A 14160-nucleotide genomic window follows, 5' to 3' on the forward strand; every position below is an offset into this window, starting at 1 on the left:
TAAATACATGCTTTATTAACTAGTCATAAAGTCATAATCTTCTATGGATGCAATAAAGAGATGTTACAATGAAAAGTTTGAATTGACAAATTTACAGTTACGAAACGTCATTATTGATTATCATCATTATAGAAAAAAAAATCTACATTTCCACTTATGACTATAAAGTAGTGTTAATGATGCTTGCAGTTCATCGATCAACTTTGACATTTCTTTTTTCATACACACATAAGATAATATATGAATAGTTATAATAAATTAAAGGAACGTGTTACATACGATAGCAATATATTTTATTCCTATCAGAGAGATATAATAATTTTATATATCTAGTAAAAGTTTTATACAAATGTTTTACATATGTACAAAATATAATTATGTTAAAAATTTTACATCTAATTGTCTAATCATTGGTAACTCGGAAGTTCTGCACTGCTTACAGTAGTAGGAATATTTAAATAACGCTTGTGCTAAACAATGCTAAATGTCATATATAACACGAAGACATGTACGCTAGATCGTTCAATTTATCGTAATTTACGATTAGATAATGCAGGAATACAATAAATAAATGGAATAACTTAAGAAGAAAAGGTGTATCCCTGAATGATGTTCAACGCTTCAATGCTAGAGATTTCAATGCTTATACTTTAAAGAGACAGTCGAGTTAAAATCTGATTCGAGTTTTAAAGAGACAATCGAGAATTAATTTAATTTGAGATGTGAAAAAAATTTTTAACAAGTATCGTCGAGGCTCGGATCTGAGTCAGGAACTACGTAATTAGGATCGCAGACCGTATCCCTGATAGCTTCTTTAATGTTTGCCTTAAATACTCTGTAATTAATACTTGCGCTATTTAGTGTCCCGTATAAATACATCGGTAATCGGTTCGAGAGAATCCACACACTTTGATCCGATTCGTGGTCCACTTTAATGTCGTTTGGAAACACCAAGGACTCGTTGCTAGTACCAATCACGCCTAGATTCTGCGGTATATATTCCTTTCTGGTGTCCCAACACCATACGGAGTCCCTGGTGGCCATGTTGAAGAACATGACACCGTTCTTATCGATAACGGATCCCGAAGAATGGCCGTAGTCTTTGGCTCTAGGTTTACCTACGGGCATGAATTTCTCCGTGTTAGAATCTGCGGTTCTCTTATCCCTGAAAACCGACGTGGACACGGCGAACTCTCGGAAGCTAGAGATCGGATGGAAAAACAACGTTCTTTCGTTGTGGACGTCCACGGGACTGAGCGTCATTCCAAATATTCCGTCGGTCCATTGGAATTTTATACTGTGCAACTCGTATCTCGACGCCAAAGGATCAGGATAGAAGAAGTGATGCTCGACTCTGAAGGAGGAATCCTTAAAGAAGTCGTACACCACGATACCATATCGCCAGACGTCAGCCAAGTATGCTACTGCAGAGCCGCAATCATTATTTCTGATATCCACCGCGATGTTGATGTATAGGGAGTCTTGCTTGACGTGTTCATTCGGCAAGATATATTTTCTGATGAGAGTATCGGTGAGTAGATCAAAGATGTATATGGTGGGCGGGCAGACCTGTTCGGATCTTGTGGCGAGCTCTGTTTTGCCGGAGTCGAGGACCCACAGACGATTGCACTCGTCCACTTGAACTCGAAAGACCGACGTTAAGCTCTCGCAGTTTTCTGGAAAGAGAGAGAACGAGCAATATTTGATTATTATGGATTTGCAGATAAATTTTAAATAAATTAAATTTCTAGCAAAAAATTTTCTTTAGAAGAACAATAAGGTTCTTCAAAATTGCTTTAAAATTTCTTTTCTCTTTAGTTTATTAACTTATTGATTTGCTCTCTCATGACGTTATAAAATTAAATAACTTTTAATGGTTCGCGCTTTTATTTCATTAAGAAATGGAAGGCAAGATTGTTTGTTATAGCAAGACAATTAGCGTGAGAAACTCATTTACTTAGTTTCCGCACTTTCTTGATTTCGTGAAAAATGCTGTTTCTTATATTCTTAGACTCTTCGCGTAAGTTTAACGTTATATAATTCGTAACCTGTTCTCGCAGAACCTTCCTGCACGCGAATCACTTTCTTATCTCCACATTATAACTTAAATTGTGTTTGTATAACTTAAATTGAAATTGTTTTAGATTATTACAGCGTTTTGCTTAAATTTTTTAATTATATTTCGGGCAATCTCTATTTTTATACACGTTAAATTTAAATTTACAATATAAAGCACAATAAATTCTCTCTTCGGTATTTCTCTTCAGTATTAGAACATTTATTCATTATGCGTTTTTATTGCATTAAAAAAATATTAAAAGTTTAAAATTATCTAAAAATTGAAATGACTACTATAGCATGATAATTACTTAGCAACTTTCATACAAGAATAATAGTCTAAAACAGAGTGTTGGAATCTAGTTGTCGATCGGCATTAAGGCTGTGCGCGGGTTGGTGAAGTAAGGAGCAGGAACCAAGCTGAAAATCGGCCGAAATGTGCAACTAAATCCCAACAAGTCTAAAAAAAAGACAAAGAATAGGATCTGATAATTAGCATAAAGATAACCTGGCTTATTCCATCGCCAATTAGGATACGGTTTTAATTTGGGGCTCCTTGTCTTGGAATATCTGGGCACGGTAGCCAGAGTCACCGGTATGCCTGTTTTCCATTTTGGCAAAGTAATGAATACTTTATCGCGCCAGACTCCCAGGCCCAGAGGCAAGTTATTCTCTGCTATGTAGTCGCCCTCGAATATAGCTTTGTCTCGTGCGTCGATACTGTCGAATTCAAAATCAACCATGGACCAAGCGTATACCTATTAAAAAATCAACTATAAATACGAAGTTTGTTGAAAAATCCACAGTACCTATATCAGCCATCTTGAATTGTAATTAATTTTGTGTGAATAATTTTTCGTCAACGAAATTTCAATTTTATAAGATAATCTTGTAAAATGGGTTTTAACTTTTTTTTTGGTCTGATATGTCACATTGATATACAAGAATCGATTATTTAAATGCAGCAAAAACGTGTTGCTTTTTTACTTATCAATAAGATTACTGACAAACAACAGAATAACAAACGCAATTACGGTATAATACAATTTATTTATTATTTATATATTAATAAAACTGTGCGTACGGTCCATATAAAATTACATAAATTATTTGAACGACTTTCTTTGCTTCCAACATTACATTTAGAAATAGTTTTCGTCTAAACTTGCAACAAAAAACGCTACGTACTAGTTCCATAGCGGGACCAACATAGTCGTCTATAATGCGTCCCGGCTCGAAACCGTCGCCGAAATCATGGAAGTCTAATTGATTGACCGAGTGAGGATCCGCGCGGAACGTATCGATGGTTCTTCCAATAGACCTGGAAGGATTGCTTCTTCCCAGATTGGATGTAGCAATGTGGTATCGTGATTGCGGCGTTGACCCGTAAAGATTGCCTACGTTCGTGGAATCCGTTGATTTTTCCTTCGGCGTATGATTATCGCAATTTCGCGACGTGCCGGCGTGTTCATCATAAGTCAATGCAGAATCTTTGTAATTGATGTTCTAGCATACAAAACGTAATAAAATTTCGCGAAGTACATTACTATTTTTAATCAAAGAATTCTAAACCAATATAAATGGCTTAGATCTGTAATTGTAAATAATACAAATATTATTTTGTGTAACACATTTTTAAAAATAAATATTTCAGGTCAAAAATTTTAAGGAAAAATTAATTAGAAATAATTTTATACAATTAATTCATAATTGATTAAATAAATTGTAAATTGACTAAATGATTTATAATTGAAAATGAAATTGTTTATATTGTTTCTTACTTGCGAAAAAAATTGTGGAGTTAAAAAGAACGAAGTTAACGGCAACGAGGGTGCTTGAAGGTCCCTGGATAAAATATTGGGACCCGTGTAAGCTGCTAATTTTGGGACGGCCAGTAGCGACATTGACAGCAACCATGGTATCGTACTCGCCATGCCTGTGAAACAAAATTTAAGGTCTGCTGTGTGATGAGATTTACATTTTTATGACACGAAATTGCGTCAAATGATTTATTACGTCTTGATAATCCTATTACATCGTTATAACTGTTATGAGTTACGATCAATAAGAATTATAAGATTAAATGAAAATGAATGAAAGGACGAGTACCGATGTTCCCAATACGATTAGAAATGCAGTAAGATTTTCGCAGAGTCACACATCCGACGACGTGGTAATGTTTAGCTCCTTTATTGAGGTAAGTAGGACTCTGCATTCGCGCGAGGCAATTATCAATACACTTCGAACTATAATAGCGCGCGCTCGAGACTTTGAGTATGCTATATCGAGGTAGCCCCCACTTCACTTCCAAACCGAAAATCCAGGATCGTTGCGATATCGTTTCATCTAGTTTCAGTATGCGCTTTAAGATTGCACTGTTACAAATTTTATGAAATTTAATGGACTTTTAAGTTACACAATTTGAATTTAATTTCACGACATTACATTAAATTTAATGTATTTATAACTGAATAGTAGATTTGTGTACATGTACGTGAAATTTAATGTATTTTTCATAAAACTTTATGAAATTTAATGTACACGCGGTCACACATTACATTTAAATAACTACTGTAACTTAGTTTTCAATTAAATCATTCTTTACTTTTAATTTCGTTCATAATCACGAGCTTTATTTACATGTAAAGGAAACATTTCTAACACTGATGTGTTCGGTATGCAATTTATAAATCTGTAAAATGTATTTAAGATTTAAATATATAATATTATATGTGTATTATATATGTATACGTATATAATAAAATTATATATGCATACATGTATTGATAGATTTAAATATATAATATTATTATATATTTAAATCTTAAATATATTTTGCGCAAGCTTGCACAAACACGTCGCGATTTGGTAAGTAGCTACTACGTTACTGCATTGCTATCCCCACTTACGCTATTCGAGTGCATATGGAGGGGATGATTTGCGCTATTTCAAGGTACACTATTAAGGGCCATTTCGACCAACTCCGATTAACTTTAATCGACGATTAACTTAATCAGCACTAGTAGTGTCGAAGGGGTAACCACTTAATGTAATCGTGGGACAAAGTCCTCGAAATCATTATAAAATTCATATGAAATCTCTATGTATAATCCGATAATTACATATGCAACCACGAGAAATCATTGTATAATATTAAATAAAATCATATATTTTACCAATTTACTTCATATGTAGTGAAAAAAATGATTTGTAATCAGATAAAATCATATGAAATCATGTAATCTGGAATAATATTTCAGCTAGTGGTTACCCCCTCGAGTGAGGAAAAGAACTGGGAAAAAACTCCCGGGAAAAAATCCGGGAAGGAACGGGAACGAAAAATGTTTTTTCCCACACTTTGAGGGAAAGAACTTATGGCGACCATATTTTCTTTACATATGGCGACATTGGCGATAATGGCGACTATTACGAATCAATCACGCGTATCAGTTATTTTAACTATTTATGTATGTATGGACTATACCCTATGGTTGTAATATTTCAAGTGTTAACCGTTAAAATTTTATTTTTAATTCTTCATTTATTTTGTGTTGCTCTCTGTTCCATATAAACTTGATGTATGTATGTACATATTATGTTAAGAGAAAGTTTTTTTATAATTTTATTTAATATAGCAGCTGTTTCTTTAATTTAATCTAATTAACCTATACTATAAAATTATACACTATTATTACTATTTTTATTATTATTTGTGCCTCTCTTTTGTAAGCTTTTATATTTTATATTTTTTAATATTCCATTCAAGGAATTAATATCAAGATACCAAGAAATAAAATGAGAAATGTCTTATAATTGATACTTAACAAGGAGATTTTTTGATTCTGGTTTGTAATTTCTTAATTTTCTTATCCTACATGTTTCCATCTTCACAAAAATGTTCATTATATTCTAAACTTATATTTATTTTTTAAATGTTGTTAAATGTTTAATGTATTTTGTTTTTTATGCTGAGCTTTAAAAGTGCTAAAAAAATTTCAGTAATGACACTTTGATATTTTTATATAATATTTACTTACATTAAAAAAAATGTTTTTTCCCAGTTCCTGAAAATCAAATTGATTTTTTTACGATTGACCCAGGAAAAAATGTTTTATATATAATTATATAAAATTATATATAATTTAACTGTATATAAATGGACATATTTTATATATAATTATATATATAACAATTAAATAAACAAATACGTTTCGATCCTAGGTTTGGATCCTCTTCAGTAAATACATTAATAATAAAAAGAAATATTTATTCGTCGTAACTTGAACTGTGGATAACGTGTATCTAGATTAAATTAATTCGCACTCATATGTCAAAATGTTCATTAAATTTTTATTAATGTTCCATTAAAATATATTTTATATAAATTACACATAAAAAATTTTTTCCGGGGATTCATTTTCGAGGCCACGATTTTTTTGTACGATTCAAGAGAAAAAAATTGAACGGTTCTAAAGAATCGAAAAAAACGCGTTTTATACAAAAGTGATGTCGATTAAGTCTAATTCCATCGAAATTGAAGGCTCTTCAAGTCTTATCGTATTGCTTTTCATAACATAGTATAATTAGTAAGGTAGAGCTGTCTAAAGTCAGGGTCTTTTGGCTTAAAATTGAAATGTATCGATATTCGCCTATTACCGTTCTTATTCCTCATTGTCATAGTGCGCGACGTCTCAGGGATCTACTCATTACTGCATTGCTATTTTATTGTAGCGCGCGACGCTCGATTTCAGAGATACTAGTCTGAAATTGTTATAAGTTTTTGACCTGCGTCTTTCACTATGTTTAAAAATATTCTATTACTAATATCATAAGATACTATTATTCATAATATATTTAACTTTAATAAAAATATGAATAATAGTATCTTATAATATTAGTAATGGAATACTGTTAAACATAATGAAAGAAACAGGTCAAAAGCTTTTAACGATTTCAGACTAGTATCGTCCCTGAGACCTACCGTCGCGCGCTACAACAAAATAGCAATAAAGTAAGGAGTAGGAACGGTAATAGGCGTGAATACTGACACATTTCGATTTCAAGCCAAAAGACCTCGACCATGGACAGCTCTGTAATAAGGTATAGGGTAAGGTTGCCGAAATCGCACTTAAAGGTTTACATAAGAAAAGGAAAAAATTGTATTTTATTATGCTGTTAAAAACTTAAGAATATATTTTTCATAATTTCTGAAACACATGATAATTTCAACAAGTAATTTAAGAAGTTTCTACGTGAAACAAAATAAACATTTCGTAGATTTACAATATACATTTTTACATAATAATGAATGGAATAAAAATGTAAGAAATGGAAAAATATTATGTAACGTGCGATTTAAGAAGTTAGATTGTGGTGCGATTTAGGAAGTTACATTATGGTGCGATTTAGCAAACTAGAGCATTTTTTAAACTTTTATTTATTTTATCTATAAAAAAAATGTAAAGCAAACTTTAATCCTATTAATTTAATTTTAATAATATTCTAATCACGACAAGACTTAGGCTATTTAACTTATATTTTCTGTAATTCTGCTATGAAATACGTTGAAAAATAATAACGCTATCACGATTTTTTTATTTATGTAAATAACAGCACTCTTGTCGCTCTTCATGTCATGAGTATAACAGAGTAGCATTACAGTATCATGTAGTTCTTAAATAACCCGTAAAAAAGTATATAAATATACAATAATTGAATTTTTAAGTGAGGTAGTGCGATTTAAGAGCAGGTGCGATTTCGGCAACTTTACCCTAACTAGTAAGGGCACTCCGTAAAAAAATGCTGGTTCGCGCAGGTGTGGCTACACAGCTTTTGTTTTGGGCCGGATCCAATGAAATGCAAGACGATAGGAATGTATACCTGGGCTGTGTTCCGTTATGCAAGTACTAAAAATCTATAGTGCACGTTACGTTTACTATAGATTTTTAGTACTGGCAGTGTATAACGGAATGCCCAGGTTTGTTAACGTCGTATCCCTGATGAAAATAAAAATCGAAGTGTAAATTGAATGCGTAATGGGAGAGTAACAGAAGCGTAAACGAAACTTCTAGGAGGCGAAAATTGAAACAATGAAACGTAAAAGAAGAATTTACGCTTCTTTTATAGTTTTATGTTTCAATTTTCGCCTCCTAGAAATTTCATTTACGCTTTTGTTACTTTCCCATTATATTTGACTTACGCTTTTATTTTTATCTTCATCAAGGATGCTCCAACGTGCTCTTACCCATAGCTTCTAATCACTTCAACCTCTAATGAGCGCATTGAAGTGAGTAAGAGCTATGGTAAGGAGCATGTTGGAGCATGCGACGCGACAAACCTGTGGACAGAACGATTACAACACTTTTTTCGATGGATTTCGGAATGCAACCTGCTCACCGAACAATTGGTTCTTGCTTATGGATCTAATCATTTACATTCAACCGCTTTAGAATATATTCATACAAACTTAAATACATAGTATAAACATATGCATAAAGAAAATTATCTTATCACATTTTTATCATAGGGACGTAAAATAGGATGCAAGTTTGTGTAGATATATTCTTGGAGCACTTCTGCATTCCGAAATCCATCGAACAAAAGTGTCGCAACCTTTTTGCTGACGAGTATATTCAGAATATCTCAATTCAAGCTGAAAAAAGAATCGAATCAATAATGAATCGTACTTCTCAGAATCGACTGGGAAATCAATTTTTGAGTGCGAAAATGATCGATTCTCGACGCATCGAATCGAAATCTAGCATCGCTAATAGTAGTACCGTGTGGTCGATTAAATCTTAATCATCTGTCAGCACTTGACATATGATGCGTAGCGTATGAAAGCGCCGCATTATTTGCTGACATGAATGTCAGAGCGAAAGCGATTTACGATGATGATTCGTTCCTTACTTACTTTGAGCAACACAGACGACCCTCTTTTACTAATTCGGGACCTGGAGATCGGGGACGGCGTTAAACTCAGAGCTAAAGTTCTCGCCCTATAACGACGTACTATCGGAGACGTGTAGCGCGAGGGAAGACGAGTGCTCGAGATGGCACCATGGATGTTACGCGACTACCATATTCCACTATCCGGGTCGTAAGTGTGTCTTGGATCCTACGAAAGGAGAGAATGGCGAATCCCTTCTCCCGAAGATGATTTTCCCTCTCGTCTGTATTACGACTCCGGACTTTAAGTCGTGGTATAGGTCATTGGTAGATAGGTTCATGGGAACTCGCGTATTTGCTCGAGTAATGCATTGCGAACGAGGATCGAAGGCACCAAATAAACATCCACTCCCCTTTTTATTCCCCGTTTAGTAAATTGACGATAATAAACGGTTGTAACGATAAATCTTTTTTTGTAATCGTTACAATAAGCTTGGTCAAACCATTCATCGAGTTGTATGCTTTATTCTAATTTTTGATGGGGTCATAAATGGTCTTTTGGAGGAAATTTTAATAACTATAAAGAAGGTGTTTTTTTTAGAAGAAGAAAAGCAGATAAAACTAAAACAAAAGCATATAAAGAGGAATGCCTCGTAAAAAAATAGGAGCCATTGCATCCTGATGATTGCGCGAGCATTTTTTGAAGAAGGCGGTTCACTTTATGGCACCAGCAAGCACCATAATTACGTTTTTTATGAGGCGACATCGGGCATTTCTTTTTGTTGCCCCGTTCTAGATAAAACTCATTTGAATTTTACAACGTTGTAACAATGCGGATTCTGCGAATCCGTAATTCGATTACCTACGCACAGGCAACTTACACGAAACGCCTCACGCTGTACCATTTTAAGGCTCTGAAGTTTACTACCTCAATGAAAATGTTAATGACTGACTTTTTTTACTTTCTATTTTCAACTCTTGCCATTTAGAATCATTTTTGACATTAAATGCCCAAGTGTGGTTAAGCAAAACACTTGTCGTAAAATAAATAATTTATGGAAATAAATAAATTGTAAAATTATTACTTAATTATTAAAGTCGCCCATATTGTGAGTAATAATATCTGTGGAAATAAATAAAATACAAAATAATAAATAATGTGTTACGAGTAACATCTAATTAAGAAATAATAAATATGCTTAGTGTGATGGTTAGTTTGATAATATAATTATAAATTCAATATCATCTTAATTATAGTATCTAGCTTCTTATTTAATCATATGAAATTTAGATGTCAAATTATGAGCTAAGTACATGGTTACGAAGAGCCGATTATAATTCATGTTGACATTTAAAGACTCACGATGTCTGTATGGTAAATCGTGCTGCTTTCTGTGGTCCCGGAAATCATGATGATAGTTCAAACTAGATTCATCTGTGGTGCCGAAAGTATAATCAGGAGAGGCGTAGAAATAGCTGGGTTGGTTCATTCTCCTCGGAGGCATCCACAGTTGTCCGTATGATAACCATCCGCTTCTCTCCACATCGTTGTTTCTATTCTTTCTCGTCATGGCATGTCTGGAAGCAATGCAGTAAGCCGATTATACGAAAACGATAATTAAGCTGTTAAAGGAAAGACCGTATCGAGACAGTTGAGATGCAACATTTATCCGGATAATCGTATTATGGACACGGATTATGAACACAGTTTCTTTGTAACATTTTTTGTAAACACAGTAAAAAGTGATCTGCAAATACTGTTATGTCAAATACGATCAATCCTGTTGTTAGTCTAAACATACTTAAGTATACGTACGATACGTTTGTTCGAAATAATAAAAGCATCAGCTCAAAAAAAAATAGAAGAAATAACATATTAATGAAGCCTTTATTACGCTATAATTGTATATATAGTTTTATGTAATCACAATTTAATGTTTCTGAAATTTGTATACAAATATTAATTAAATAGAATACTGTAATTAACACCGTAATGGAATGTTATTACCTAATATTAAAAATAAAGATATTACATATTTTTAGATGTTTAAAATTGTACGACAATTAATAATATATTCATATATTGTCACAGTCATATTAAGTTTATATATGCGTTATAAAAAGAAGATTTAATTAATTATTTAAGTTAAATTAATTATTTAATTAATTTTTACAATTTTTTTTATAATCTGATTTAAAATTAAAATAGATAATCTGGTTTAAGTTTTTTCATAAATGACAAGACATACGAGTATGTGTTGTGTGTGACTGTTAATATAATTTTAATAATCCTAATTCGCGCGACCAACTGTCAGTGTATGCTTTTTCGTTCAGCAAAACTCTGCGATAATTGCGTCAATGTGCCACAATAATTTCATGGTTACGCACGCGGAATGTTATTCGATGCAAAAACGCACTCCGTGACAAATCATAATTTGTACTTATAGCAGAAATACATACAGCAGAAAAGAGAAAGTCGTAAAACTAGATGTAATTAAACATTTTTTTCTAAAATTTCAAAAATTATATTACAACAAATGAGGGAAATTACACAGAAAATTTATTTCTAAATTAGAATTTTTATAAGAATGTTTAAGCAGTGTTTTTGAAAAGAAAAACCAATCAAGATAATTTATTAACGATATTTTATTAATGTATCAATAATAATTTTCTTCCAAATTCTAATCAAAGTACATTTGAATCTCTTAATTCAAATTTTTATTAAAATAATCAAGTTTTCTATTCTATGCAGATGTCTTCATCATTTAAGGGTTGATCAATTAAGGGTTGTAACTCTTTAGTTAGAACCTTTTAGATTTCCTTTTTTTTATTTCTTACTTTATAATATATTTATTTATTTATTTTAATATTTAAGCAACTCAATTCTTTCTTTATTTTTTTCTCTCTTACTCTGTCTTCACACTGATTTGCGAGACCAAAAGTAAAAGTACATTTAATTTGTACACATTGCTTAAATGCAGCAAAGTATTCGTATTATAACAGCATAAACATGAGTTTGGTGAAGTCGGTGATGGAATTACAATCATTAGTTCCACACACGGTGTATGCACTTTTCTTCGATGACGCGACATTTCACTACTCAAGCTCACGGCCGGTTGTTGTGAAATGATCGCGCGTGCTATCCTGCCTCTCTTAATAGCTTCGTTCCGATGACTCGTTCAATAAGCGAAGCGAGACGTTCTTTTCGATTTTAACATAAACACCACTTTCCACCGGAGATTAGGAGTACTTTCCGCTTTCGCACTTACTTCCTTTTGCTGCCGGCGCCGAGCATTTCATAAGAAGCATTGATACCGAGCAATTAACAATTTAAACGATGAACATATGATTGCACGGTCACAAAAATTCATGCCTATTGGGAAAAATATATTTAATATTTATAAATAATTGTATAGAAATTATGCTTATAGGAGCTTATACCTTTTTGTATATAGAACTATAAATATAATTATTATTAATTAACTAAGTTAAGTTAAAGTTAACAGTCTTGAAAATTTAACTTAATTAAAATACAAGTTAATCCATAATGAAATTAATTTAATTATGGAGTTAAGTTAATAAAAAAAGTAATTGAAAAGTTAAAGGTTAAATTTGGTCCGAACGAACAACTAAAAGAAAAGAAAAAGAAAAAGTTTGACCATTTTACATAATTTGTCATATTTTTCCTTTCTCATAACATATTTATTAAAGAATCTCTAGTTATTTTTGTTCACAAGTAACGATTATACAATATAAAATTATACTATTATAAAATTATACTAAATTATATACTCATTATTCTCTCGCATTTTGTCTGAAGATTAACTTAAAAAAATCAAATTAAAAGTTAATAGTTACCGATAAAATGTAACTAAATTAAGTTAAAAAGTTAAAAGTCTAAAGGCACACAAAAAACTTAAAGCAGTAAGACGTAAGCAGTAAGGAAATAAACATGTTGGATTCGCTACTGCTTATGTTATGGCCTTATGGACTCTACTGTGATTGGTCAATTCGCTTACTGCTTAGGTTTTACTGCTTAAGTTTGTTTGTGTGCCACGACCTTAAAATGTAACTAAGTTAAGTTAAAATTAATTAACTTTTTAACTTTTTAACTTAACTTTTATCTTTTTAATTTATTACCCAACCCTGATTATTATGAATATTATTACTAACATAGCAGTAATGCTAAAAATGGTGCTTCTAATCATAATTATTTATTATGCAGTTATAAGCACTTTTCTCAACACTTTTTTCTTAATATTATTTTTACGACAATCATTATCTTTATGCCAATTATTACTGCTATAAGCTTACGATAAATAATAAACGATGATGTATGTATAAAGTCTAGTATTACCGCACTGCTCCTTTTTATAACCGCATCGCTATGTTATTATGCGCAAAAGTCATGTAATTACTTGCAGCACGCAATTATGGAAAGGTGAAGTACCTGACTAGACTACTAGAGCAACACGCTGCTGCTTCGACACTCCTGCAACGCGCACTGTATCTCTTCACCAAAGTTTCGCGATATTTGTGCCCTTTACCGCATACCCTCTCCGTTTAAGTCTGCACCGTGATTCGTTATTTCCTTCCGATTCAATGCATTCGGCCAGTCACCGTCAAGGTGTAAATATCGAAGATAAATTATCTGTACGACCTACAATTATGAATAATATACATTGTTCTGTATCTGAAAGAATTACCACACTGAAAATATACCTAATTTTTTGGAAACAGTTAAGGTGGTTGTATCGCAAAATTACTTTTCTTAAGATGTGTTTGAAACTACTTTTACTATTTATAAGATAATGATATTTTCTATATATACGCATAATTTTGAGGGGAAATAACCAGACATGTTCAGTAGATAATTGCATTTGAAATTAGTACTTTTAACATATACGTTCCCTGTGCTAGACAAGGAGCGACAAGAAGTACATTTTCAATTATAGCGCAAAAATGGTATTTAAAAATTCGCTAAGGAACTATAAATAAATATAATACGAATCACTAAAACTGAAGAAAATAGGGACTAACCAAGCAAATTATAAAGCCTTAACAAGATTGCAATCTTTCTAAAGCTTTATAATTAATAATTGCCTGGTTATTCCCCATTAATATTTACTCTCCCTAAAAATTATGTGTATATATATATATATATATATATAGAGAGAGAGAATATCATTAGAGGAGAAAGTGGTATTATGGCTA

At 32.1% G+C, this 14160-nt stretch overlaps 1 protein-coding gene across 4 annotated transcripts; it reads right to left on the reverse strand.

Annotated features, from left to right (window-relative positions):
* Positions 1–409: 409 nt before the first annotated feature.
* Y-h (yellow-h) lies at positions 410–13463 on the reverse strand. 4 transcript variants are annotated; one of them, XM_018452639.1, is made up of 6 exons: positions 13397–13463; positions 10310–10524; positions 3840–3994; positions 3247–3564; positions 2567–2816; positions 410–1676 (listed from the first exon to the last, which is right to left on the reverse strand). In XM_018452639.1, the coding sequence occupies exons 2-6, from the start codon at positions 10515–10517 to the stop codon at positions 736–738; spliced, it is 1872 nt and encodes a 623-aa protein (XP_018308141.1). In that variant the 5' UTR covers positions 10518–10524; positions 13397–13463; the 3' UTR covers positions 410–735. The 4 variants fall into 4 exon arrangements, with proteins under 4 accessions (XP_018308141.1, XP_018308142.1, XP_018308144.1 ...); XM_018452640.1 differs by having other exon boundaries at positions 13304–13456; XM_018452642.1 differs by lacking the exons at positions 10310–10524; positions 13397–13463 and adding an exon at positions 8972–9347.
* Between the last annotated feature and the right edge of the window lie 697 nt (positions 13464–14160).

This window comes from Mycetomoellerius zeteki, unplaced genomic scaffold (assembly GCF_001594055.1).
Source record: "Mycetomoellerius zeteki isolate Tzet28-1 unplaced genomic scaffold, Tzet1.0 scaffold35, whole genome shotgun sequence".
Taxonomy (NCBI): Eukaryota; Metazoa; Arthropoda; class Insecta; order Hymenoptera; family Formicidae; genus Mycetomoellerius; species Mycetomoellerius zeteki.